At 38.9% G+C, this 27,882-nt stretch overlaps 1 protein-coding gene across 5 annotated transcripts; it reads right to left on the minus strand.

Annotated features, from left to right (window-relative positions):
• Positions 1-89: 89 nt before the first annotated feature.
• Positions 90-27,843, minus strand: PRPF40A (pre-mRNA processing factor 40 homolog A). Of its 5 annotated transcripts, none has more exons than XM_049798712.1 (26): positions 27,174-27,843; positions 25,940-26,077; positions 22,865-22,945; positions 20,270-20,300; positions 20,002-20,024; positions 17,805-17,882; positions 17,588-17,698; positions 17,014-17,134; positions 15,695-15,719; positions 14,998-15,312; positions 14,027-14,135; positions 12,967-13,031; positions 12,162-12,326; positions 11,335-11,443; positions 9,688-9,838; positions 8,754-8,887; positions 8,247-8,361; positions 7,998-8,089; positions 7,706-7,822; positions 7,047-7,184; positions 6,278-6,373; positions 5,173-5,259; positions 4,987-5,083; positions 4,828-4,889; positions 3,550-3,678; positions 90-2,370 (listed from the first exon to the last, which is right to left on the minus strand). In XM_049798712.1, the coding sequence occupies exons 1-26, from the start codon at positions 27,537-27,539 to the stop codon at positions 2,278-2,280; spliced, it is 3,048 nt and encodes a 1,015-aa protein (XP_049654669.1). In that variant the 5' UTR covers positions 27,540-27,843; the 3' UTR covers positions 90-2,277. The 5 variants fall into 5 exon arrangements, with proteins under 5 accessions (XP_049654669.1, XP_049654661.1, XP_049654650.1 ...); XM_049798704.1 differs by having other exon boundaries at positions 7,998-8,101; XM_049798693.1 differs by having other exon boundaries at positions 17,805-17,906.
• Between the last annotated feature and the right edge of the window lie 39 nt (positions 27,844-27,882).

A 27,882-nucleotide genomic window follows, 5' to 3' on the forward strand; every position in this document is an offset into this window, starting at 1 on the left:
GGATTGTTTTGAAAGCAGTCTCTTTTTAAGATGCATTTCTTTTTTGCAAGAGCTAATTAAGATATACCAAAGAAACCCCATTAGAGTAATTTACATTTACAGTTTTTTTATTTTTAATGGAAAAATAAAGGCAGACCTTTTAAAAGTAATATTTACTTAGAAACACTTTTTTCCTTATGCAAGTTACGCAAATGCAAGGCAATAACAAAATATTGTACATAAAAGTTCTAATGCGTTGCAAACCATTATGTTCTGTCAAATTCTAAATTAGTTCAGCACGCTCTACCTGCCCACGGCCCAGCTCTACACCAATGTACAACCCGCGTAAGCCATAATTAACAGTTCACCTTACATTCTCTAAACCCATTGTTGGTCTGTTTTTCCACTCGGGCATTGCTACCTGCTACGCTCCCTACACATTTCCATTTTAAAATATAAATTGAGGAAAGTGAATTTACAAGGTTAGCAAAATACATATTTAAAGTCTTAGCTGATTGATTGATTGTGAATAGTCCTGGGAGCACCAGCTGCTGTCTGTCCATCCTTCCATGCCTGGGAGAGCCACTTCCTACAGGGGAGAAACCCAGAACAAAGCCACTGCCAACACTTCGGTCAGCCCCTTCTCTGCCTTTGACATTACACACACCACTGGATACAAACAATTGCCACAAGTCCTGTTTGGTCGAACTCAGGTATTTTTTTTCCTTAAAAGTGATGGGCAGTGAGTGGTTGATGAACAACCACTGCACCCTCTGCAGGAAAACCACCACTGCTGAAATGCGCTCTGCACTGCAGCCACTCTGAATCCCTCATCATCACAGTAAAAAAAGGTTATGGGTTCCTGCCCAGTACAGATCAGCTGTCACCAGCTTTTTGTATTATTTCAAATGACTAACATCGATCTCCAATAGTATTAAGAATCAGAATCACCTCACCACCATAGCAAGAAATGCCGTATGAATTGGATCTTTTGGGTATTTATGTGCTAGTAACAGCTGTCATATATTAGGAAAAAAAAATGCACTGAAAAGGAAGCAACTCTAAATACAGTCTTCAAATAGTTTTTGTGAGCACATACATTGCTTAAATCCAGCCATTGGAAGATAGTAATAATTTAGAGCTGTAGAAAGTATTTAAAATTAGAAATAAATACTAGTACACACTAGAAGACAAGGTTTAATAATTGATAAAAATGTACAAAAATATTCCCATCAGAGAGGTTTCCAAATGTGTACCACAGCCGCCACTGCTCACTGCACTGAGCACGGCTGGCAAAACCTTCCTAAACTGGCCCAAGGCAATTAAAAAGGAGACGGGGCTTAAGCTTCTTCCTTCTCCCTTTTTAAGGGATGCTCTAGACCCATCTGCTGTCGAAACGTGGTGGTACATTGTTCAGCAGGTTCTTAAGGCAACACATTGAAATTCATTTACAATTTCATTTTTGTTTTGTAAAGTTTTAGCATGAAGATAAAACGCTGAAATAATGCCTGTAGCTGTTCCGGATCGGGTTTTAGGGGAACACAAGAGGTGGCTGTGACACGCAGCATCCTCTGCTGGCACCGCAACGCAGGGCTGGTTGCATTCCCATCAACCGCACTTCCAGGGCTTTGAAAATTTACCATAAAAATTCACTCTGAGACAGTGCTTAGACACGAATCTCAGCCAGGACATCGAGTCTTCGTACAAACACTCAACATCGGTTTGGCCAGTGATGCAGTTCACAAGAGCAATTCCAGTATCATCTGGTATTTTTTTTGCAGTACAGATCAAGACCTGGATTCATTGCTCCCCTTCCCTTGCCTTCCCCTTTCCAAACTAAAAACAAATGAAACCACAAGAAACTATATTAGGAACCTCTTTCTAAAAATGAAATTTTATCTGCCTACACCAGCCAGGAAAAGCAGCGTTACTACCTTTCTAGGGAGGACCGTACTTAAGAGATGCTTTGCTAGAAAGGTGCCAACACTTCCCTGGGCCTGCAGACAAGGTCCAGCGAGCACTGGCGGGCCTTCTGCCGTGGTGTTCCCTTCGAGGGCTCCCATCCTGCCTGGCAGGTCCAGGACAGAGACTCAGCTTTGCGCTCAGGATTTCACTCACTTCTCTAGATTTGATGCCAGGCCCGTAATAATAGTACTTGAGAATGTATCGATGTGGTAAAATCAAAACCCACTGTTATTTCAACAATGGAACTCAGGATATCAGAACCCACGTCCTGAATTAGACATTGGTTTCTTTTATTATGCCACAATGTAAACATATTTGGTATAAATAATGTTCTCATTGATCTTCATCCAGTTGTTCCAAAAGAGTCCTCCTCTGTTTTTCCAGCTCCCCTTCGCTCAGTTCGCTGCCCGAAGTATCCCAGTTCCCCTGCAGAGAGAAGCAAGATCAGTGCTAAGCACCATTTAGTGTCTGGGGCCGTGCAGCCCGTGCCCCACCGTTACCCCCAGAGCCCTCAGCAGGAGCAGGGACAGAAAGTTGGGGAGCACACGGCGCAGAAGGCCGTTCGGCGTCACGCTCCGGAGGCCCGAGCGCGGCAGCCAGACAAGGAGCGGGGAGGGCAAGGGGGGAAATGGCCAGCTTAGCCGAGGCCCTGCTGCAGACTGCGTCTGCTTCATCACCCTCGCCTTCACGTTCTCAGAAGGTGCCTGCGTTAGGCCATGTCATTGGGTTTTTCAAAGGCATCTGGAGGCCAAAGCAGCTTATTTTAAGAAGATAATACAAAAGGCAGACATCTGCCCTCCCATCTCCTCTCAGAGGGCGGAACGTACAGGGCGTTATCAAGAAAGACGCCACCAGAACCACCACCATCCAAATAACCAGAGCGAGACCGGTAATTCCCCCCCTGAAGAGACCCCAAAAGATGCTGAACCAAAAGAAGTTTGTATTTGTCATTCAAGCACTTTTAAGCATTTCTGAAAATAGTATCCTAAGCCCCTTCCAAAACAAATAATTACACACAGCAAAGAGCAGGACTGCAATCACAAGCACGCTCCCACAGGACTTGCCAGCTTGAAAAGTGCAAGAATTGCGGAACTTTGTTCCCCCAAGATTTTCTTCCACTGTCAGCCTAGCACCAGCACAGCATGGCAACTACTACAATTTTAGAATGCAGGTGCCACACAGTCACTCCAATGTTTAACCAGCTGTGCTGCTCAGCTCTTTTAAGATCAATCTGGCCAACTGGATGGAAAACAGAACGGCAGTTTGGTCACAAATACCACTGTCACAGTATGGACCGAGCTTCAGTACTGTCTATAAAATAACATGCCTCATTCACACTTTACGTCAACTAGCGACAATAAATAGCATTTAATCAAATAGTAATTACACACATCAGTAACAAAACACTTAGTGAGGGCATAGGATCTGCATGATTAAGCTCTGCTTCAACATTTGGCCCTTTTTATATAAAAATGGAATTGGAACGTAAATAAAGCTTTAGCACCTTACTTGAAGTACACCTACAAAGCTTGCATACTATACTATAGCACCCCACTGATAAATAAAGCCCAAAGCATCCAATAAAAAGGAAACAAGAAAGCTTACAGAATCTTTTCCAGGTCGTTTTTTAGTAGGAGATTTATGTTTTGATTCAGATCTTTGTCTAGCTCTATCCTTCTCGCTCTCTCTTTCTTTTTTGTCTTTTTCTCGTTCGATATCCGATTCTGGTGAATCCTGTGTAAATAAAAGGGGAAAATATTAAATATTAATCTTAAATATTAATTTATAGAATAACCACACCTCAGAAAATCTGACTTCATTTCGATGTACACCATATTAGAAAAACTGCTTAAAGTGGTGACTCATTAAGCACATCCTATTAACTACTGCAGAAATAAGTAATTCAAAAACATTACTGAAGTGATATGAAACGAAAAGGAGAGAAGTTTGTTCAATACAGAAGAACTTTTACCATTCTCAGGCATGCAGGATGCCATACAATAAACCTCTTCTGTGCACAAACATCATTCGTTCAGTAAGATCTCTAGAAAGGGTGAAATCTGGGAAATATTTTTCTGTTACACGGCTGCTTGGCTTTAACACTGCTGGGCTTTTACTGGATATTAACCATATGGTGCGGGGTTAGGTGGCATGACTGTGTTTTTATTCCAAGTTTCATCCCAATGTTGCTAACCTTAGGTGACCCTGTTTGTGTTGCAACCCTTTAGTGCTAGTATCTTACTCAGTGGCTTATAATTAATATACCCCCTCCTTGTGAACGCTGTCCACGGAAAGGCACAGCTAACTGCTCAGAAATTACAGAAACAAAAGAATACATCACTTCTGAAGAGTTTCGCAGCCAACATAAGTTCAGAGACCCAAGCTTCTTTCTTTACCCAGGACAAAAAATATTTTGGCCTCAACTGATAGCATGAAAGCTTTCTTTCTGCTCTTTAGGTCCTTTTGATGCTCCAGTACCTTTGATATTGGAGCTTCTAATGCAACCCTGACACTCAAGCAGACAAAAGGAATGATGCTCAGCATAAGGCAAAAGGAGAAGCTGATGGCTGGGATTCTTCCCAGCTCTCCACAGAAAAAGTGAACGCCAAGATTTGCCATGATAAACAGCAAATACCAGGCTACTAGTGCAGTCCTTTACGCTTGCTTGCATGGTTGCAGCTAAAACCCCCAAAATTAGCAGTCTTAAATGGCTTAAGGTATATACAACAGAAAGTTATTATGACAATACCCTCCTCCAGTCTGATCTCACACAGTCCCTATTACAAAGGCAGCTGGATGATTACGGACACCTAAAAAGGATTACTGAGGCTGTAAGGTGTCAAGTTGTCCATTAGCCAACTCAAAAAAGTTAACTGCACTTACAGACTTATGTCGTCTCTTCTTGCTCTTTTTCTTGTGTTTTTTTGACTTCTTGTAACTTCTCTCTGCAGACATAGGAAGAAACAAAAAGACATCAATAAAATTATAAAGATGCAGCAATAGAACAGTAACGCTAATTTAAAAACAAACAAAATCTCATACCCGACTCTGCACTGGAAGAACGCTCAGAAACTGATCTAGATTCTGAACGCTGCCTTTTCTTCTTTGAGTGGCTATCATCATCCTCAGATTCTGAGCCCTTGAGATACAAACCCAATGTGATTAGCAAGATGACAGCATTATGAATAGTTACAGAAGCAGATTTTAAGACATCATGAAACACCTTACCGAACGAGAACGTGATCGCTTCCTGTGATGTTTTTTAGACTTTTTAGAATGTTTCTTGTTCTTTGAATGATGATGCTGACACTCGTGCTAGAGTACAAGAGAAGGCAAATGTTACAATCTGTCCGTAGGACACAGCGAGAAACTGTAATGATGTTTCTCATCGTCCACAAGACATCTATGGCTAGCAGTGGTTAAAAAAAAAATAATTTAAACAATCCAGCATTTATCATGTCAAAACCCATAAACAGCTACCAGTTTTGCCATGTTAAAGTGGTAATAAGAAGCATTTAGAAGCAAGGAAGCGTACAACTTCAGGCGTGGATGCACACAGCTTCTATTACCTGGATCCCTGTTTCAATGCTTCCAATTAAAGCCCCTGCTCAAGGTGGCCTAGGATATACTGCGTACCTTGCTCTGCCAAATTTCAAATTCTGAAATTAAGCCATTTTAAAATCTCTTACAAAATGAAACAATGACCCCAAAGAGCATGTGCTGCAAATCGAATCTCACATTATCTAGGAAAAAACAGCACCTTATTCAACAAGAATGACTTGTCAAAACTTCTGCAGCTTAACTCTTAACTGCAGCCCATCCAAAAGTTAAGAGTGAAACTAAACTACATCATCCCTTTTGCACATCAGCAAAAAAATTGGCTGCAGTAATAATAATTAAAAAAAGCTACATCTGCAGAGCTTAGTATGTTCTTGAAGTTCAAGACATGTAGTGAATAAAATACTGCAGAAGTTCTATTTCTAATTTCATCACCCGTTATATGAAATCACAGGAAGAAACAATTTTTCTAAAATAAAACGGGAAATCTTGATGTTAAGTTAACTTCTGAAAATTCTTTTAGGGAAGCAGATTAAAAGAACAACTATGTATCAAATAATGTCAAGTAACTGTGACATGTTTCTTCAGTTCCTTATTTTCAAGGTGAGGTTTTAACTATCCATTACTTTTAGGTAACACACAACGTCCACTGTAACAGAAATCATTAGAATTCTGTTAAATCCCTCTCCCTTCCCACACAATTTAAGAGCCTATAATGATTTTTTTTTTTTTTTTTTAATATTTTCTAATCAGGAAAAAAGAAAGTAGTAATTACCTCTAGTACATGCATGAAATCTTTAAATATTCTTTTTCTTTCAGACTCCAGAGTTATGTCTTCAAATGCTGGTTCCTTCACAAATCTATCTCTGATCTGTAAGAAAGATAGCAATGAAATACTAGTATGAAATAGAGCCATTCAGAAATAAAAATAATAAAAAAAAGAGACATGGTTTTACCAGTTGAAAAAGCCATTGTACTGTTACAAGGCTAAACTTTTTTTATGCCAACTTCACAACCAAAACAGTCTTCAGGAAAACTGTAACAGATGGAAGCATGCAGAATCACTGTTTTTTCCTGCATATGCTATTTAAGCCATGCAAGCTTGTTAAAGCATGCATTTTTATACAAAGTGTACTTTGAGAGGAAAGGTGTTTAAAGGTTAATATTAACCAGAACAAAGTTAAAGACTTAACTAAGCAGAGTTATCTGCTTATCTGCATTTATGCTTTATCTGCATTTAAATTAAATTTGGGGGCTTTGTGTGATTTTTTCTGGGGGGTGGGGAGTGGGTGTTGTTTGTTTGGGTTTAGGGTTTTTTTGTTTTAAATTTTATTCAAACGGAAGTATCAATAAAATGATGTTATTCACATCAAATTTCAAATTTTACTGAAGAAACAACAGGACAATTTTTATGTGTCTAAGTTATATAAACAGAAACACTATGAGCTTAGAGAATAATCTACGTTTACTTATAAAAGCATTAGCATGCAGCAGCCTGTTAAATATATTTGGAAAGACATTCATAAGTAAGTGACAATACGTACATCTTCCCAGACAGCGTCCAGTTCAATTGGAGGAGTAGCTTGCTTCAACATACTCTTGAAGGCAGACTCTTTCCGCTTCATTTTGCGAGCTTCTTCTTTTTCCCTCTCTCTTTCACGGGCTTCTGCCTTTTCTAGCAGCTGTTATCAAACAGAAGTCATATGATCATTTGAAAGATATCAAAATGGAAGACTAGTAATTCAGTTCAATGCAATTTTTGGAAAGTCCAATGACAGTTCACCTTTAGAGTTTTGGATTAGTCACTTGGGCCTACAGGAAAATTAACCAATTACTTATTTTGAAAGCATGCAACTGCTGTTTCTCAAACAGAATCTAAAATAGAGTTAATGCATCATACAAGCCAGAACTACAGAAACGCACACAAAATCCCTCATGACAAAAGTTATGCACACATGAGGGAACGTGACTCAATTCCTACCACAGAATTTCTCAAGTTGAAATGTTTGTGTTTTGAATAAAGACAAACCTCTGCAATCTTTATTTGGGGAACTGGTATCAGGATAAACAACTCTAAAGCGCAGCATCTTTCAGATATTACAGAAGTAGTCATAGCAATACAGTGAAAATAAGTGCCAATTCTTGTTTTTACGAGAGATTTCATACTATAAGTTTTCAAACATTCCTATATATTAATACTTACACTGTTGAAAGCCAGCTTGATATTTCCTGCATCTAAAGTAGTAGCTCTTTTAGTTGAACTGATGACCGTAACAAAATCTTCAAAAGAAGTATTCACTTCAACCACAAATCCTTTATCCTGTAAGAAAGTTGCTTCTTTGGCATCAGGTAAGTTGGGAACTCTCACTTCAGTGCTAATGCACATGACATTAACACTATGTGAAATCCCATTTCCCAGTAGCAAGGAGTTCACTTGAATGATGCATGTGGCATTAAAAGATGAAACCACATAATGGATCATTTTCCCCTCTTACCTTTAAGATATCTTTTATTATCTTCTTTTCATCATGGTAACGTGCTTTCAAGTCTTCAACATAGAACTTGAAAAGATCAAGTGCTGTCGATCCTGATGAAAAAACTAGATAAGTCAAAAGCTAGCTCTAATACAAGAGCTGCATTTTTTTAGACATTTAGAAAATATACAAATAACCCTGCTCTATTCTGCCCCAAATCCAAGACCTTTCCCTTACTTTCTACAGGGTTGGAAGAGACAGTATTCTTACCAGGTTGACCAAGCATATTTGTGAATCTGATGTCGGAGCTTATGGTTGGGTACAACTCCATCCAAGAGGACATGGAATGCAATTGTCCATGCTCATGCAGTTCATCTAAAAATAGCTGCAAAACAGAAGCGAAATGGAAGTTTGTAGTCACTCCTCACACTTTTACTTGGCAAACAGCTGGAATGGATACTCTCGATAACTGGAATTCCATTTTTGTTAAAATGTGACTGAAAAAATCATTTTTTACATCATCATTTCTTCCTGCCTTCCTCCACCATTTACAATGCTCCAATTGCATTTCCTTTCCATTCAAATATATTTCCTTTTACTTTCCACTACCCTTGCAGCTTTTGGGCAAACAGATGTATTACACAGCAGACAAAATGCTACAAAGCTGGTAACTGATGCATTATATGCACCCGTTAGCCTACCCTAAGAAATAAAAAAGCTGTATAGAATTATCTACTCACATGACACGTCTAGAACAGAAAAAGAAAGTCCACCAACCTGGAAAGATTCTCTATTTTTGCGCTGTCGCCTTCTTTCTCTAAGCAAACTTTTCTGTTTTTCTTCTTCCTCCTCCTTTTCCAATGCCCTGATATGTTCCTCAAAACAGATCAGTGCATCCTCCTTATCCATGTCTAGCAACAGAAAACAATAGAGCAATAAGAGTAAAAATTAGGTATTTCTCCCCACCAACTGTAGAACGTTTCTATGAGATAAGGGTTGCCAATTGTTACAGTGAGTGGAAGTTTCACTGAGCACTGAAAGGTACCAAGATCTGTGCAGCAGCAGAAACCAACCTCCCCCAACCTGGATAAATCATCATTGCCAATACAGAGCACAGAACCCTTTATGAGAAAAGCATTGTGGATGAGCACTTCTGCATCTCCCCACATTCCAACAGGTATCTTAAAAACACAGAAGGAAGAACACAGAGTATCTTTGTCAAATGCTTTAGCAGTTGTGTAAATGCACATGCTGCTCTTAAAATACAGGATCAACTCATTTATAAGAAAAATCTGCTCATAATGGAAAAAATACCTTCTTACCCTAGAAGAGTAAAAAAAATTACTTCTTCTAGGAAAGCAAACGCAGCAGGACCTCACTCAGTCTAGCAGAAGGTAGTGTAAGTTTTTGCCACAGATTACATTGTCATGTAATACTTCAGTTTTCAAAGGCTAAGAACTACTAAGCCAATTCAGTCCCCATGGAAAAGGTATCCTTTGCTTTATGATTAAGATTAATCAGCAATGATTTTTGAAGTTGACATCTGTTTCCTAGGAACCAAACAAGACAGGGTACTTTACACAGGCTGCTCAGCAGCTGTCATAGTGGCTCTGGACTGGGCAAGAGCAAGCCATATCCAGTCAGGAGTCCTCACTGCTAAAGACAAATCCATTCCCTCTTCCAAAAGAAATGCATAAACTTTTTTACATACTCTGAAGTTCCTCATCTTCTGCAAATGTAGGATTATCCATCAGATACTGCTGAGCCTCTGACCAAGTAGTACAGTAAGTGACATTAGCCATGTTATCTAGTATGTTCTTCAAAGCTTCCCAATTCCTCTTTCTTAACTGTTTGGCTTGTTCCTGAGGAGAAAACGCGTTCGTTGTTGTTGTTGTTGTTGTTGTTAAATTTGAGGTTGTACAGACAAAAATACATGACTCCTCATATTTGTTCTCCAAGGAAACACATAATTCACCTTTCATTTACATGTAAAGCAACATAATACAATTTGGACCTACATACAATTTTTACATACTATTATTGCTTGCATACTATATTGCTTGCTATCTCTGACTGTTCCCAATAGATGGGAAAGGCTTATGAAACGGAGCTCATCTTTCAGAGGTACTGCTTGCAAACTGCAACTTCAGTAAACAGTCAGGGCTTCAACAAGGTACTATGGCCCACTATGCTGTTAAAAAGCAGATCTAAACCAGATGAGCTAATCATAGGTAATTTCTTAAGCAGTGCTGTTTGGAAGGCTGGCCCCTTTCTGTTTGTTTTGTTTTTTGAGCAAGTGTGGACCTTAACACTAGTCTCACTAAATTTCAGAAACAGTCTTGTTGCACAATTTGTTTCTAATTGACTGTTTGCATCTACCCATGGGTGTTGGTGAGTGCTAGCATCACTGCCAAATTTCAGTGAAGATGAACTAGCCAGATATGGTTAGGGCCAGATCCCCGCAGTCGGTATGGTACCACTGAGGTTAAAGGAAATGCAGCTTTCTGTAACAACCCTGTGATAGTTTCACAGTCTGATTCAGAGCAATTCAGAATAAAAGTCATCATATAATTTATTAAAATCATACTAAAAATTAAACACACTGCAAAATTAGCAGCAACATATCTCAATAAAAACAAAGACTTTTCAAAGAAACTGCTATTTTATCAGCCATACAGAGTCAAATCAGGGGTTCATCTTGTCCACCAGCAGACTGCAAGGAACTAGGGAAAGATAGCAAGAGCAATCTACTCCTACCATGCTTGCCCAGTTTCAGACAGGTAGCTTTTCAGGAAATTTTGATGTCCAAAATGTTACCCTGCAGCAGTTAGCTCCACAACTTCAGTTGTGTACTGTGCAGGAACAGAACTTCCAACAGTTTGTTTAGGTAAGGACTCATTACCTTCTGCCTGCTAACTCTATTGAATACCCCTTATGTACTGCATAATGAGAAATAAGGAAAAATGGTCTCCAAATTCACATCTACAAAATCAGTCATAGATTTGAAGAGTTCCACCAACGCTTTTTCCTTGTCCCCTTGCCCCATCACATCTTGCTAAACTGGAGCTCCCTCTCTGTAGCATCTCACAGCTGCTAAACCTTGCCTCCCTTCTTATTCTTTCCCCTCTACCTTTGAGGAGAGGGTAAACTGACCTGTAACTTGTAAGCAGTACATGGTTCACACTAATGCAGCAATGTTCTCATTTGGTTCTCCATGCCTTTCCTAGAGATTCCTCCCCTGCTGTTAGCATTTTGACTGTTGCTGAACAACACTCAGAATTGCACTGTTTGCAAGATTTCTTTACTAAGAGGTATAAACTAATTTACAAATAGCAAGTGAAGTTTGAAAGCAAGTTACCTTCTCTTTCTTAGAGAGAAAAAACAAGACATCTTCATAAATTTCAAGACGATCACGCTCAGATATCGCATTCCAGACTTCCATCTCCCCAAACATTTGTTCAGCTTTTCTGTATAAAACAAAGAAAAAGCATACAATCATTTACTGCTGAACACTGACTTAAATGCCCCATTGGCTTACAATAACATTAATGAACCCAACATTAATGTTGTAAGTAGCAATGCTTTTGTATGACATCTCCCTAATTTTCTCTCTTGGGAAGCTTTTTCTGTGACAGCTTTCTATCTCTTACAAACAAAGGAAACACTTAAAAATTACAGCTGATGCTGCTATACACTCCTCTCCACAGAAGTGCAAGTTCACCTGCAGGGCATTACATTAGTAGTTTTTATCTGAAGACTAGCACATGTTCAGGTCACTGTTCTAGCAAACATTATACGATATCAGATCTACAAAATTTTCAGCAACAAGCTTATTAGACGTACCTCCCTTTGGGCTTGAACTTCCATGAACGAGCTATCAGAACTACTTTGTTCTTAATGGCAGATGTAATATAAAACTCCTCTCAGTGTTATCTTTAATTTCTACTTATTAGAAGCTCAACCCATTATCACCAGCACATCACTCATTTGAGGTGGTTTTTGCCTGGGTCTTAAATACATTCTATGAAAATGAGACTATTTGTGTTCCTATAAAAATTTCAGTTACAGGCTTTTCTAGGCTGAGCACATACAAAGGTTAGCATTCACCAAGAGCAAGGCAGCAAGGTTTGATTATTAACTTGGCAAGCTAGTAAAGGCTGGAACTTCATTTAATATGGGTCTTACTTGTATCTTGTTGTGGATGTCATCTTTTCATGGTTTTCAAGAAAACGCTGGAAGGATTCTTTAGCCTCTTTGTATTTTGATCTTGCTTCTTCTTTCTCTTCTTTTTCTGTTTGAACTTTGTAAGCATTAAAGGCTTGCTTTTTTTCACTTAATTTTGCCAAAGCACTTCATATCAAAGAAAAAGAAAGCAACAATGTCAGTTATACAAAAGGAAATTACATTAGAAAAACAAAACCAAAGAACCAGAAGATAACAGATTTGAATAATCCAGATTGAGACAAAATTAAATCTAAATGGCCAGTCATCACCCTGTCTCTCCTTTAAGATTAACGGAAGATCATTTTAAAAAAAGCAATAAAAACAAGCACTTGCTAGTAAAAGCAGTCCATAATAAACCACAAGCTACTATCACATTTTCAGGTTGCATTTACACATTTCACATTACAATACTATTTTTATCATAGATATCAACTACTTTTCTGCCAATGTTTTTAGCAGCCACTCATTTCAAAAAGTAACCTAGGAAGTCTTCAGCTCCGTCATTGTAAATGCATGCTTTTATTCCCAAGAAAATAATATAAATAGCATAAAATACAACCAACAACTGCCACATTTTTTCTGAAGGAAAAATTAAGCCTAGGACTTGCATTTCTTTACATATGAAAGAAACAGAATTCCCCGACAACGGTACATGTTCACAAATGCACAAATATCTATTAAAACAATCAAAAGTTATGTCAGTAAAGTCAAACTACCTAAAACAGTTTTTGAGTAGAAATTTAAGGAGGAAAGAATCAAGCAGTACCTGTATCTGGGATCATTAATGATCATTTTCATAGCTTGCTCCCAAGAGGCATTGGATGGTACTCGCTGTGAAGACATTAAATCATTAACTAATTAGGTTTGGAACCAACATCCAACAATGACCAATTCCTTAAAAAATAGACCTTAGGGGCAGGGGGGGAAAAGACAAAAAAAAAAAAAAAAAAAAAAAAAAAAAGCACTACTCTTTCAAGGTTAAGACAACATTCTTTGTCACAATTTTTTTTTTAAGTTTTATTAACAGTCAACATGGAAAACAAAACAAGGTACTTCTGGGTTTATTGCCATTTCTACAATAAATTCTTCTGTAAGTTTGTCTACTATACAACTATGCTGACTCGCTATACAACTATGCTGACTCGCTATACAACGCACAAACAGATCCCATATGCTCTGAGGGAAAACCAAAGCCAGTCTCATTTTACTCCCACTTCATCTTTAAAACAAAGATAAAAAATTGAGGGCTCAGATGATCAGACAACACTTTCATTAGAAATGTACCTCACTGTCAGACAAAAATACTGGCAACCATAATTTCCACAACACTTAAATACAGTTTTAGAATTACTACTTCATAGGGAAAAAGAATGTGTCTTTAAATCAGACTAGCTTATGGAAACACTGCATACTAAACCTAACAGTCTGTCCTTTTTCTAAAGGGACCTCTACACTATCTGTCTCTGAAGCATCTAGTGAAGCTGTCCGTCAAATCACTCACTGTTCCAGTTTGAATTTTGGACAAAGACCTGATTACAAGTTTTCATTAGTGTGGGGATCATGTAAAAGGAAGAAAATAAGAAAAAGCTGAACTGAGAGCCCTGATGAAAACTCAAAACCTCCCCACTCACCCAAATTGCTGAAAAAAGTTTAAACTGTGTGTTGTTTTCACTGTAATATTCCTTTCCCTCATTTCTTGTCTAGTACAAAAATCCCCTTCCACGACAGTGAGAAATTCTTCACAAAAAAAAAAAAAAGTCTAGCAATTTCTGGCAAATGCAGATTTTACAGTTCAATAAAGCACTCAGAATAATTGACCAAAATACCTTTTCTTTTAACAGTTCTTTAAACGCTTGCTTTGCTTCTTCCTTTGTATTCCATGTATAGGTTTTTTTAACTGGTTGGGCATCGTCGTCCTCTTTCTTTGAAGCAGCACTATATACAAAAATCAATAATTTTACTATTTAAGCATTTTTTTTTCTAAGTTAGAGCCACTGAAGAGTCATAAACTACCATAATCAGATAAAATGAGGTTTTTTAAATAGCAACTCAAAGTAAAATAATAATGCTACACGATAAATACTGCAATTTGTACAAGACTTTTCCTTACAGACACCATACACAGCTGATCAAAAAAGCAAACTATTTCAGAAAAGTATTATCACTTATGCAATTGGCTGCCTGGTCAAGTTACCTAGAAATGATTCATAAAAATATAATGCTGAAATTTAGCAGTGCCTAAAAATATGCCTCTTGCCCTTAGTGATCTCCTGCTGGCTATAATCCCCCTCCAGCGTGTTTCTTTTCTGTCTGAATGATAAAAAATCATAAGCTATAATTGTCCACATAATCAATTCTCCATTATTAAAAAACAAAGGATCTCATTTCTGCTGGAACAGATAAAGATCTATTTAGTACTGCATTTTCTTCTAATGATAGCCAATTGTGCAGATCTATGGAAGGAAACATACAGGGTAAGCATATAACGTTAACCCGGGAAAGTCTTACAGCTATCAAAAATTTATGAAACGTTCACGCCACTAATGTTCTCTGTAGGGTTTAAGAGTTTTGGGAGAGGGTTGGCAAGGGAAGGGCGTTAATTTTTCTAGAATTAGATTTAATACTTCTTCCTTGCTTTCTTACTCATTATTCTCTGCTGCCACTGATTCATGCTCATGTTTCACTGAAGAAACGGCTAACTGTCAGAGAAGCCTGGCCACCTACAAATGAAGATAAACCAGATCCTAGAAGAAGTACAAAACTGCAGCAAAGCCACACACTTTGCCATTTCACTTACTCTGCTGAGGCCTCCTGCTTGGAAGAGTCGTCTGCTGCGTTAGCTGCAGTTTCTGCACTCTGTTCCTGCACAGCAGGGGCAGAAGTTGCTTGTCCCTGTTCCTCAGCTGCGGCTGTGCCAGTACTCTCATTTTCTACCACAGAAGAAGCTGCAGCAGTTTCTCCTTCAGGGGCTGCTGTTGCTGCAGAAGTAGCAGTGGTGGTACTAACACCTGCGGCAGCTTCAGCAGCAGTTGTGGCTGTGGTGGTTGCGTTTGCTGCTTCTGCTGCAGCAGCTGAAGCAGATGGCGTTGGAGTTGATTCTTCGGGCTTTGTGCTGTAGGTATCAAAAACCAGGCACAGTCACATACAAGCATGGGACAATTTAATGGTTTAGGGAAACCTGTAGTTTAAATAAGTTAATAAAGTACGAAATGAGAGGTTTGGGTCTAGTTACAAAGATTGTATCTCAGAAGAACACAAAACAATCTTAGCTTAGAGAAAGGAAATGCTTTACTGAAACTGTGTATTTATGTAGATCGATCATTTAACTTAAAAAGAAACCTAGAATATATTATTTTTTATATATTGAGCCACTATTTGGAATGAAAAGCCGCAAGAAGAATATTTTACGTGTTTTAAGATTCAAGGACTAGAGTCCATTTTTAAGAAACAGGCAGCTTAACATAAAAAACATTAGCATACCATTAAGAACATACCTGTTCTCTTCAGCTTTAATCATTGCTAGAGGAGAAAGGAGAAAAAACAATCAAAATACAGCTTCGAAAATAGTTGATATACGCATGGTAAAAAGTTACTGTTAACATGATTTTATAAGAGTACAGTTAAAATATTTTTGTTACTATCAATAATTTTAATATTTGTGCCCTTTACAGACTGAAATCAATTCAGACTAAAAGAGAATTTAGAAATCCCATTAAAGAAAGGTTAGGGTATATAAGAATGACTTCTTGGTTTAAAATAATTATTTCAGCTTTAAAAGACTAGCTTAAAGAACAGAGAATCAGGCTTGCTGAAACAGATCTTTCTTTTTTATTCTAACAGTCACTGATGCTTATTCTTTGCAGTACTTTTTAAAAAATACTCATTTCTTATCCCAGTTGATTTTGTAGATTTTTTTTTCATCATCTTACAATACCAAACAAAACCACGCTAAAAGCAAAAACTAGGAGCACAGCATCATATGATTTTTGTACAAAAGGGGACAGTGCCTTTATAATACAGAAGGGCAATAAAAAACCTACTAGTAGTTTTGCCACATCATAGTTTCTCGAAAGTTTTTGTCAAAAATTAAAAGCAAACTGATACCTAAGCAAAGCCTTACACACAATTTTGGCTTTCAGCAGGGAGCCAGTACTACTGCTTTGAGTATAAAATGCATTACTGTTTTCAAAATTCTTCCAAGACACCAAACCAAAATGTAATTCTTACTAAATTATAAGTTATAGCGTATTACAGAAGTCCAGCACCCATTCACCCTGGTTTCCCAAGCAAATGAGGGTTATTACAGCCACCCCCCTCTGCCTCTTTTCTTCTCCCATCAACCTGAACCCCTTCACAAATCCTACTAAGTTCCTACAGGTTTCCAAAGGATTGGTGGCTAAGTATGAGTCAAATCCTACAACAGCCCCAAAATGAAGAAAGACTTGAAGCATTACCTACTGCTAACACAGAGAGCATGCACATAGCGCTGAACAAGCCACAGCACATTACATCCTAATCCAGTTCCTGTTTAGGGACACGAGGGGGAGCTGCTGCTGCCGCCACATAAATAGGGAAGAACTAAGAGTATAATGGAAAAGGTACGGCAATGAGGTGGTGAGCACACAGGAGACAAGACCGCTCCATCGAAATCTCAGACTGCATTAACTCTACTACATACAGCTTATTTCAGTAGATTTAATTTCTAACAGAAGTTTGACTGCTATGCTTTGATACCAAATTTTTACCAAAAGTCATGCATACGCACAGCTTGCAACACACTGCCACCCTCCCTACTCATTTTTGTTAAGATTACCTTCAAGATCCTCAAGCTCTTTGGGTTTTGCCCAGCGTGATTCCTTTGTTTGGGAATTATAATAGTAGGGCTTTCCGGAATCAGATTTATACTCTTTCCAGGGACATTTAGACAACAATTGCTAATGGACAGAAAACAAAAACATAAAATCAAACTTACAATGGTGTTTTAAAATTAAAAGGATAGCTAGAAGTGAGCCACAAACACTACGCCAAGAAATAACTAAAGGATCAATGAACACAAGGCATATACTTTCCAAGGAAAATCCTCCCTAGTGATAAACAAACACATTACTTATCTAAATATTAAAGAAAGGCATCTTTCTAGTAAGGACAATTTATCTAAAAATTGATCAAAACTGTCCAGAGTTTTGTCCATTTTGCAGCCTCAAGTTCCAACAGCATAAGGAACGAGATACATTTTTGCAACAATTCTTTATTTTAAAAGTTTGCTCCCATTAGTAAAAAAAAAATCTATGGGCACAGCTATCCTCCTGCATGACAGTTATGCTAGTAAATTCTTGCATTCACACAAACTCACACAGTACAGTAATCTTCATCTGAATGTAGTTTACCTCAGCAGGTGTTTTGAGATCATCTGGCTTCTCCCAGGTGGACTGCTTTGTTTCAGTATTATAGTAATATGTTCTTCCATCAGGTGATTTGTGTTCTGTCCATGTAGATTTCTAGGAAAAATAAAAATATACACCATTAATAGTGAACAATAATTATTGACTGAAATGCTATTAAAAGCCACTAAAAAAGTTAAATACAAGTGGAAAGCAGATAAACCTGTTTAGAGTGCTCTTCATTAACAGAACTGTTGGTTGTGGCGGTTTGCTGGGCTGCGCAAACTACAGGATGTGTTGTCTGAGGGCGAAACAAAACAGAGCTCTGAAAAGACATTCTGGTTAATATTTGTTTTTCATTTGAATGTGTATATTAAATATACTAAAGTAATCCAGCAGCAAAGACAGCAAGCCAAAATCTAAACACATTTAAGTCAGTATTGTTTTCAAGAAACTACTTCTTTGTGACAAGAGCTACTATGAGTCTCACAATCCCTTCCATTCAGCAATCCAAGGCAGCCAATTACCATCAGAAAAGAAAGCAAAAGTGAAAGTAATCAGACCCTAACAACTTCAAGTGACAGTCCCAGAAGCACACCCTGTTTTCAAAACCAAGAAAAATTTGTTTCAAGAAGATTCTGACTTCAAGAGTTTAGTGTGAACTCAGAAGTACCTTCCTACTGCTTTTCATCCACAGTTCATATGAACCCCCTGAAATTAGGGCTGGTCGAATACAGCTTTAACCATCTACTCTATTCCAGTTACTGGACACAGCTGAGGATAAACAACTTCCTTACAGGTCCAGTTGCCTTGTTCAACGGCACAGAATGCAAATCTCATAGAAATAAAAGCACAATTAATATTCACTGATATTTAATAATTAAGCTAGGTACGAGGTCCCCAAATTTTGAAGCAACAACCAAAAACTTACAATGGGGTATCTTTCAGGCCACATGAATATTTTTTACAGATTCCGCCTCTTAGTTATCTAGCCAAACTATTTTCTTCATCATCTTAAAAAAACTAAAGGTAAATGTCTGGGATATCTTCTTGAGAAGTAATTTAATATTTACAAAATTTTAAATAGAAATCTGACAGTGACTGAAAGTTATTCACGGTCATTCAAGGTGCCATGAAAGACAAATTTAAAATTTGATATTACTTCCAGATGACCTGCCTAACTCAATACAAAAAGTTACATTGATTCACAATTCAGAAGTTTCACTAATAAGATATACAGCACCAATTCTGTTCCATCAGTGATTTCCCACCTGATGCAAAGGTGGAAGACTACTGAAAATCATCTAATGAAGTAAATTTGGCCTGTGTGCCACCATCCTGTTCACAAGTTCAACCTACATCAAATCACCTTTCAGGCAACCTACCCAGTATTTATTCCTATTTAAGTTACTAAGTCATGCTATGTCCCACAAACACGGAAGGAGACACTAACAAAAGCAAATTTCAAATAATGTCAAGACATTGGGGGTGGGAGGTAGGGGCAAGAGAGTTAAGCTAAATTACCAACGAGCAGCAAAATTGATGGAGTGGTGATAACCATTCTTTTGACGTTAGTACTTTGTATTGTTCAAAAACCCCAGTGATGTCTTCAAAATTATTATGGGTAGCTATATAGGCTATTCTCTTTTTATTGCTAAAGTGTTTGGTAACAAAACTCTCAGTAAGCTGACAATGCTAATAAAGGTTCCAATAAATCACACAGGACTGAACAATACCAGAACCTTGACCTGGCTTCTCCTGCTAAGTGCAGGTGCGTTAAGGAACAGCAAGGAAGACTAAATCATTGCCTACCGAATTCTGCTATATACATTAGAACTGCTAAAGCAAAATATTCATTAATGTGTAACAGGCAAAAAGTTACCCAAACGCAAGTAAAATGAAAAGCTGCTTATAAACTATTCACTGATATGGAAGGGGAAAAAAAAAAAAAAAAAAAAAAAGAGGAAACACGCAGAAAGAGGAACAACCTTCAATTTTCTTCAGTGCAAATAAAACCGCAACTCTACCCTGAGTAACTATCCATCCCAACACTTGCAAATCTGAAAACTTAAATCTGAAAACAGTCAGCTTTAAAGTAACATAGGTATCTAGGCTACAATTCACTTGCTGCTCAGGTAGGGTAAAAAGACCTAAAAACATCACGAGAAACATCTCATATTGCTGTCCTGCATACTAGAAGAACTAGAAACAAATAAGACTTCAATGCTCAGAAATTAGTGCAAATACAACAGAAAACACACCTACTTTAACTATTAATTACAGACTGACAGTCAAATAAGCAAAGAAGCTCTATATGAGAAGAAAAATAAGATACAAGCTTTTCTTTTAAGCCTGCAAAGCCACATATGCACACCACTACACTGCTATTACAGTCTTCTAGAAATTTGGTTTTCACGTACCTGAGTTCCAGGAGGTGTTACACCTAAAAAATAAAATTGTAAAAAAATTATTTTAAAAGGGTTTGGTTGCTTTGTTTTTCTATATAAAGACTTTAATTAATCAATGATTGAAAGAAATTTTTTTTTTTCTGGGACTCAATGAAGATGTCAAGTACTGAAATGCTAAATCACATTTTACAGAAAAGTATGATTTTTTTTTTTCCCCCTTTAATACTTCACCTAACTTTGGTGAAATATTTTGAAATGGTAACAAATTGTTTATACTTACCTACTTGCGCATCCATACTGTTCACCCCTGGCTGTAGAAACAATCAACAGACATTTTAGTACTGAGTGCAATTGTAATTAAATCACCAATAAATACAGTACATTTCCAAACAAGTGCTTTCAGCAACAAAATGCTCTACTGCCTTAAAATATGGATTCCTGCTTCTCATTGCCCACTTAATTATTACTGCTCCTTAAATAAGCCATTAGGAACATCAAGCTACTTTTCAGAAAGGAAATATATCCAATAAACTACACCAGGGGATCCCTTGCCATCTTTCCAATACCCACCTTTATCTCCCAAATGAGTAGGTTGAGAAGGAAAAAAAAAAAAAAAAAAAAAAAAATTATTCTGAATTTCTGCTGGAGTAGCTTAGGCTTCTGTTATAATTATGGAGCATAAGCCTTTGAATGTATTAGTGTTGCATCCAAAAAAACTGCTTGCAAGTAACCAAAGCTCTTACATACACTTTGAAATTCTTTCAAACTAAGGAAAAAGATTAACAGAATTCAAATAGAGTTTTTCTAATTTCTTTCTTTTTCTGTAGGCAAAATATAGCTTGCAGGTTTATCTTTTGCTAGGGTTTTTCTTTCAGCTCTCTTCTACAAACTTCATTAACAAAAAACTCCTCAAGTAAAAAACCAAAATTTGTTCAAAAGATAAAAGATATCATATTGGATCAATTATGTTTGATATTATCCAACAGGACTAAAACAGGTGAATCGCCAACAAACTTCAGGCCTTTAAAGTACATTCTGTGTATTAAATATTTCAGCTACTCTGTGTGCGCGCATATGTCTATAAGTAGTGTCAGTTAAGCAAGGCCATAGTTAAATTTGCGTTTCAAGTAAGTAATCATTCTAACATGTTTCTTTTCTTGTGCCTATGTTTACTTTTCCAAATTCCATTCTGATTTGCTGTGTATTGTAAGAGCACCAATCTGACTGAAATAGTAATTTTTAGGAATTACACTGGTTCAAATCAGCTTTCTGGAAGTAAACACTTCTATAGATCACAAAACATATAGTGAACCTGCATAGGAGTGGTTTGAAAGGCCACCATTCTTGAATGAAACAGTAAAGACCAAAGAGCCCTGACGTCTATACGAGTCATTCAGTTGGCCTCAGAGAGCTTTAGATTACATTTTACACTTGGAGAAGGTATTTTCCATCAGACAGCCAAAATTATAACAAGTCAAGCATTTCTCGAACTTTACCAAGAAAATCATCAGAGCTGCAAAGAAGGTCAGGATTTTTTTTACTCATCTACAAATTGTTTTAAATTAGAAAGCAGCAAAATCATTCTTTTATTTCCAAAACACCTTCCAGGCTGTGGTACACATGCAATAGCAGAGAGGTACAAGAATGCTGCCATGACAGACAAATGCCTCCTCATAAACATGTGCAAAGGCATGAGGTCCTGCCATCACTGCCAAGAGATTTAAGGGCAAAATTAAAAGCTGGAGCTCTCTGCCATGCTACTTTGCCTCTTGAATACCATATATCCACAGACTTAATTAAATCAAAATTTATTCCTAATCCAGTATTAGAAAACCAAATGATCTGCCATCCTGCCAAAATATGTAAAAATATACAGTAAAATTCAAAATTAGACTGATGGTAGCACTGATCCCCCCCTCTCCTTTTAAGTCTCTCTTGATCATAGCATTTTTTAAGATTTTTTTTTCTTCCCCCAAAGGTCTGAAATTCTCTCAGAATTTTCCATGAGCATCACTTGTTAGAAATTCGTAACAAAACTTCTGTATGGGAAGTGGGGGAAAATCACTAGCATCCTTCCTGCTTGGTAGCTTCTGAAACATTTAGTGCATTAGGAAGTAGCTACAAGAGCACAAGACCTAATGAAGGATGGTTCCCAAGAATTTGCCTAAGGAGCTACTAACTTTTACTTGAATTACACTAAGGCTGTAACATACACTCACACCTCCTTAAACAGAGACCAACAGTGAGAAACAAACTTGTAACTAACAGATAGATACTCTAGTGTCTGATAAAGCCCAAGCACTAAATTTAAGTTTTTCTCCACTGTTAAGATAATTCTCATCCCTTCTCTGGTATGAATTCTCAGTCATCTAGTACACATCAAAGACACATTACATCCTTTTCCTAACAGTCCCTTCTCTACTTATTTTGCAGAAACTTTGTGTCTTTGTGATTTTTCTCTTATTACTCCAGAGGGCAGACTGACTGCTTAACACAATAAACCTCTTTCAGCAAACCCTTAATGAAAAAAAAAAACAACAAACAAGTGGAGTATTAACCAACTTATTTTTTAAAATAATCAACAAAAGCAGTAGCAAAGGTTTTGCGCTTAGCACTATAGAAAAATTCAGAGTTCTACAAGGAAGAAATCTGACTTGGGGATGTACTATCTGCATGGTAAGAAAATAAAAAATAATACATTTTTAAATTTAAGTGGATAGAACTGTTGTTAAGTGAATCTCCTACAGTTACTTTAAATGTCTTGAAATTTTTTTCATAATCCAATTCAAGAAAACAAACGCATACCCATACCGAAGTAATGACAGCAACTGACACAAAGACCTTTTAAAAACCAGAAAAGTTAAGTTAAACTCACCGGAACTGTAGGCTGCATAGCAGCTTGAGACATGTGAGACATCATCATTCCAGGCATTACTGACTGCATCATTCCAGGCATCTACAATTAAATAGTATTTCAGATATATTTTATTTTAAACATAAAATATGAGGATTCTTCTATTTGTATTTAAAAGCAATTACCTGGTACTAGTTTTTAATCAAAAAAACCCCCAAGTGCTCTTGGCAACAAGAAGGTTTGTAGAATTCTCATTCCCTTCGCTATGCTCCTACAAATCGACATTAGGAATAATGTCTCTATGGTATTCCAAAGTCTGATAGGAAATATTGATAAACAAGACCATTCAAACTACGGAAGAACAACAGCAAATGTTAAGATGTGTAATCTGTTGATAAGCCATTACTGAAATGCTAAGTTAAAGCAAGAAAAATAAAGGTTGGGAAAGATTTCTGCAAAATTCCAAGGCCACAAAGAACAAATTAAACAAAGGAAAGGTAAACTCTAAGATTAGTTCTGCTCACATTATTTGACAACTTTCAACCTGTCTCTTTTTCCTCTTGCCTCACAGATAGGAAGAAACACTTTACAGGGACACTAGAAGAATGAATTTCTGCAAACAACTTCAAGATGAAGAGAGCTATTAAATTTAAACATCAAAGCTCAAAAACAATTCTGAACTTTTTTTTTTTAAAGGTCTGGGAAAAAACCATACCATATTAAACCATGTTAACAGTGTGAACTTGGTAAAGGGGACATACAACACTACAGAAATGAAAAGTTTGAGTCTAGACTTGTTTCTGAGTTTGCTGGGTGGTCCGATGAGACCAAAAAACCACAGAACTGCTGCTCAGGTAAGCTAGCTTTTGCTCAAATATTCATGCTTATAGTCTCAAAGGGATAGCTATGCAGAAGTTATGCATCACTGAAGTCATGCACCGAGAAGATGTCAAAAATGCTACTGAAAAAGTGTTTAGTACCTTGCATGTTTCCCATTATTTTTGCTGATCCTGGCTTTTAAGAATTAACAAGCCATTAAAATGTGGCAAAATGAACAAAATATATAATTTGGGTCATAACGAACACAAACTTTTGGCCACTCATCCCGACAGGTCTCGAGAAGTCAACCCCCTTCAACCTTTCAGTTATGCCCCTTTACCTTTATTGTCCTTGGCAGGCTGGCCAAGTGACCCCATCCCCCTGTATCTTCAGGGAGCATCAGGTTACCACTCTCCTCATCTTGCATCTCGTGTGGAGAGAGGGATATGTGGTAGGGCTACTGCTCCACCCTCAAATCCACAAGGTTTTCTTGGGAGGGTGAGGGAGGAAGGAAAGACTGGAAGGCGGCCCCTCCCATTCCTCGCCATCCTGTAGAAGCAGGAGAAGAAAGCACTCTTGCCCCACCGCTACTTGCAACTAAGGGGGCTCTGAGCATGTGAAACTTCTTAAAAGCCCTGGCCCAGGTCCTGAAGAAACCCTGTGCACTGCTCGGTTTCTGCATAACGCTAACCCAAAGTCAGCAAAGGAAAAAAAATTGGGAAGGAGAGGGAATTCTTTTCCAAAAGACCTTCCTCTGAATGATGCTGACAGGGGGCCATTGCTATTTTCTATGCAAAGTACCTGTCCTGCAGGGCTTCACCTCAGAAAGAAGAAAAACAAGATGCAAAACATCCCATCCTGCAAAGCCTCACAAATAAACCTCCGATATCTGCCGGAAGAAAGAACTTATCATTCAAGGAAACAAGCCAACATGGGCTGATACTTCTGGCACAATAGTTCTGGTGTAAGAATATCACCATCCTGGCCCATCCTTTGGGCTGTAGGGTAACTGAGCCTCTAATCTCTCTGCCATGCCATGTATCTTTAGCTTTTTGCTTTACATCTACCAAAAAGCCCCGAGTTGTCTATATTGCTGGCTAAAATATTAAAGATTGAAATACTCAGCGTATGAGAGTGAGAACAGTGGAAGAGATGCTTTGAAAGAACTGTGAAGTAGAGGAATAAAACAGAATTGCTACTTAAGTTTCTAATGAACACATACAAAAGCTCATGCTATTAGACATCATGCTAATGGTCGAGTCCTCATTTTTTAAAACTGCATTATTTTTATACCAGAAGCTTTAATAGGCTGCAAAACCATGCTGAAGAGATTCCTACCAAGCCTTTATAAACCAGTTAAAAACAAACAAACAAAAAAGACACACACTCTATCCAAGGCACTGCAAAGGGAGACACTGAGTTGCCAGCATGACCTTGTGGGCCATTCTCAAAGGGTTAATCTTTCTTGCCATTCTGTCTGCTCTGGTCTACTCTATCCCTCCAGTCTAGTTGATGACACTCAGTTTCTACTTATGTAAACCACCATCAAAGGTAGTATCACTAGGTATTTATCACATTCCGAAAGAGAATTATTTCTTTCAGAAGTTCAGAATTTAATCAGAAACCACACAGCGAGAGGATCTTTGATTACTGAAAATAAAAGCTTTAAATTTGAAAAAAGCACGGATATGATTCTGGCTACTCTACCTGTCAACCCAGGTTCACACCTGTCAACCTGAATGGCCAAGTTAATTTTTCAATCACACGACACTGGCAACAACTGTATATACACAGAACCATAAACCACTCCCTAGGATTCAAGAAAGAATTCTGCAAAAATTCAAAATGTAATTATTTCTTCCCTTGCATCTCCCTATAATGGTCATCTGTGTAGACATAAGATTTAGCCAAGAATTAAAGAAACATGAAGTTCTCCACCATTACTACCTCTGAAAAGAACCACTACTTTATGTTTCCAGTATGTATTAGTAAGACAACTTTACTTCTTCAAAATCTAAACAAAACTACCAAAAAGCTTTAATAAAAAACAAATTCATACCTATGGCTATTTACAATGAAAGTTACACACGAGGTGCATCAATTACCTGCGACAAATGAGAAGAGCTTCTGCATGGAGAGGAACTGTGGCACAAAATACCCCGAATTATTAACCTTACCGTTTGCAAGCTACTGTACAAGACTTACCTACCTCAGAGATTACCTGACATCATTATGGGAAGACAGAAAGAAAAGAGGAATCTTGTAAAACTGCCTTACCTGCCCCATTGGTGGTCCTCCCATGGGGGGCATCATCTGAGGCATCATACCGTGTGGAACTGGTGGCATATTTGGTGGTCTCTGACCCATAGGGTGCATTCCCATGGGAGGATAATGTGGCATGCCTGGGTGTCCCATCTGAAAGGCAGCAACGAATGAGAAAAATCAGCACGAGACCAACAACCCAAAGCCCCCACGAAAGCATTAATAACAAAGCAGCGCTCAACGCTGAACTGAAAATGATTTGGGCAATTTTAGGTTGAAACTGCAAGACAGCAAGCAAGATCCTTCACTCTTCCAGGTCCTCTAGAGCCCGACTGAATCCTAATTAACAAATCCATTTAAAATTTCAAAACCAACATCCAAATGAAAAGGAAAAATAACCACCAACCCCATAATCTTTCATCTTGTGGTTTGTCACAGAAAAACGTACTAAATCTAGGAATGCAACTATTTCCACACGCTATTCCATACAGTTACGATTAACGCACGTAACCCTGCGGCACAAAAGTCAGTCAGAGAAACAAAATATCTTCCACTCTTGATGTCCAAGTGTGAAATAGATTCTATGCTGCGTACCATCCCCGTCTCCCTATTTTCCTAAAAACCTGAATCCTGTTGCTGTTCCAATCCTTGGTACGGTCACACTGCTAGTACAAAAATGTATATGGACATTTCTTCAAAATTTTTTTAAACTACCGAAACATATTAAGAGCTTTCTATTCTAGACAGAAGCAACAGCTCTAGAAGCACCTTAGAATAAATCCTGGAACGTGTTTTACTTTGAAGAACACATAACTTAGGTATACACATGCAGAAACGTGTCACAAAAGTAGCCTAGTTATCAAGACGAAAACTATTCTTAAGCAAAGTATCATTTTAGAAAGATAAGTAACGTTTCTTTTTTCGATGTCTTCAAAAACAATTTTTCTGTGATTCTTTTTGTACCAGAAGGCTCTCTGAGGCGGGGAGTGGGCGGTTCACGCGAGGAAATCACAAACAACCAGAAAGGTTTGAAACTTCCGAACCTAACACCGGACACCCCCCCTCTCCCCGCCACACCCTTGAGTCTCACAAGACAGGCGGTGACAGCTCGCCTGTTTCACGGCTCTCAGACGCTGCCCAGGTTAAGTCAAGGCACAAGAACCGCACTCCCTCAAAACCTCCTCACACCCTCCTCGGAGCCTAACCGCCTTTTCTCTTACTTTCTGAGGTAACTCCCCCCCCAACTCACCATGAGGGAGCCGCGGTCGACGCCGCCGGGCCGCATCGAGGGGCTCAGCAGGCTGCCGCCGCTGCACCTGCCAAGAAGCCGCCCTCTGAGTGGCTGCCGCGACGAGGGGCCAAAGGGCATCAGCGGTTCGGGCTCCCCGCGGGGCGGGAGCAGCGGGGCCAGCAGGCTGACTGGCTTGCCGGCCGGCCAATCCGGGCGGCCCGCCAGTCGGGTGCTCTTCGGCGATTGGTCCGCGGCGGAAGCGACGGGGCGGACGGCGTCCCCCGGCGTCAGCTGCATGAGGGGAGGGGGCTTCGGCAAGGAGAACGGGAGCGGCTGCGGGGAGGCAGTCGCCGCCGCCGCCGCCGCCGAGTCCCCACCTGACATCCTGGCCGCCGGCCTAGCAGCGAAGGAGTTCTTCTCCGCCTTCTCTTAGCGCCGGACGCCCGGAGCGGATGCGGGGGGCGAGCGGGTGCTGGGGGGGGGAAGCCGCGGAGAAAATAAGCGGCTCGCCGGGCCTGGACCGGGGCGAGGGGCGGGGGAGTGGTGGTTCGGAGGGCTCTGCGGCGTCGGCGGCGAGTAGAGGGGCCTCCGCGGAGAGAACGGGCCCGCCGGGCCGCGGAGCTCGCACGGGGGGAAGCGGCTGCGGCGGGGGCCGAGCGGAGGGGACGCTGGGAAACGGCTCACGTGGGCCGCGGGGCGGGGCGCCAGGAGCCGGGCGGCACCAGGA

The sequence above is a fragment of the Accipiter gentilis genome, chromosome 1 (assembly GCF_929443795.1).
Source record: "Accipiter gentilis chromosome 1, bAccGen1.1, whole genome shotgun sequence".
In the NCBI taxonomy this organism is placed as follows: Eukaryota; Metazoa; Chordata; class Aves; order Accipitriformes; family Accipitridae; genus Astur; species Astur gentilis.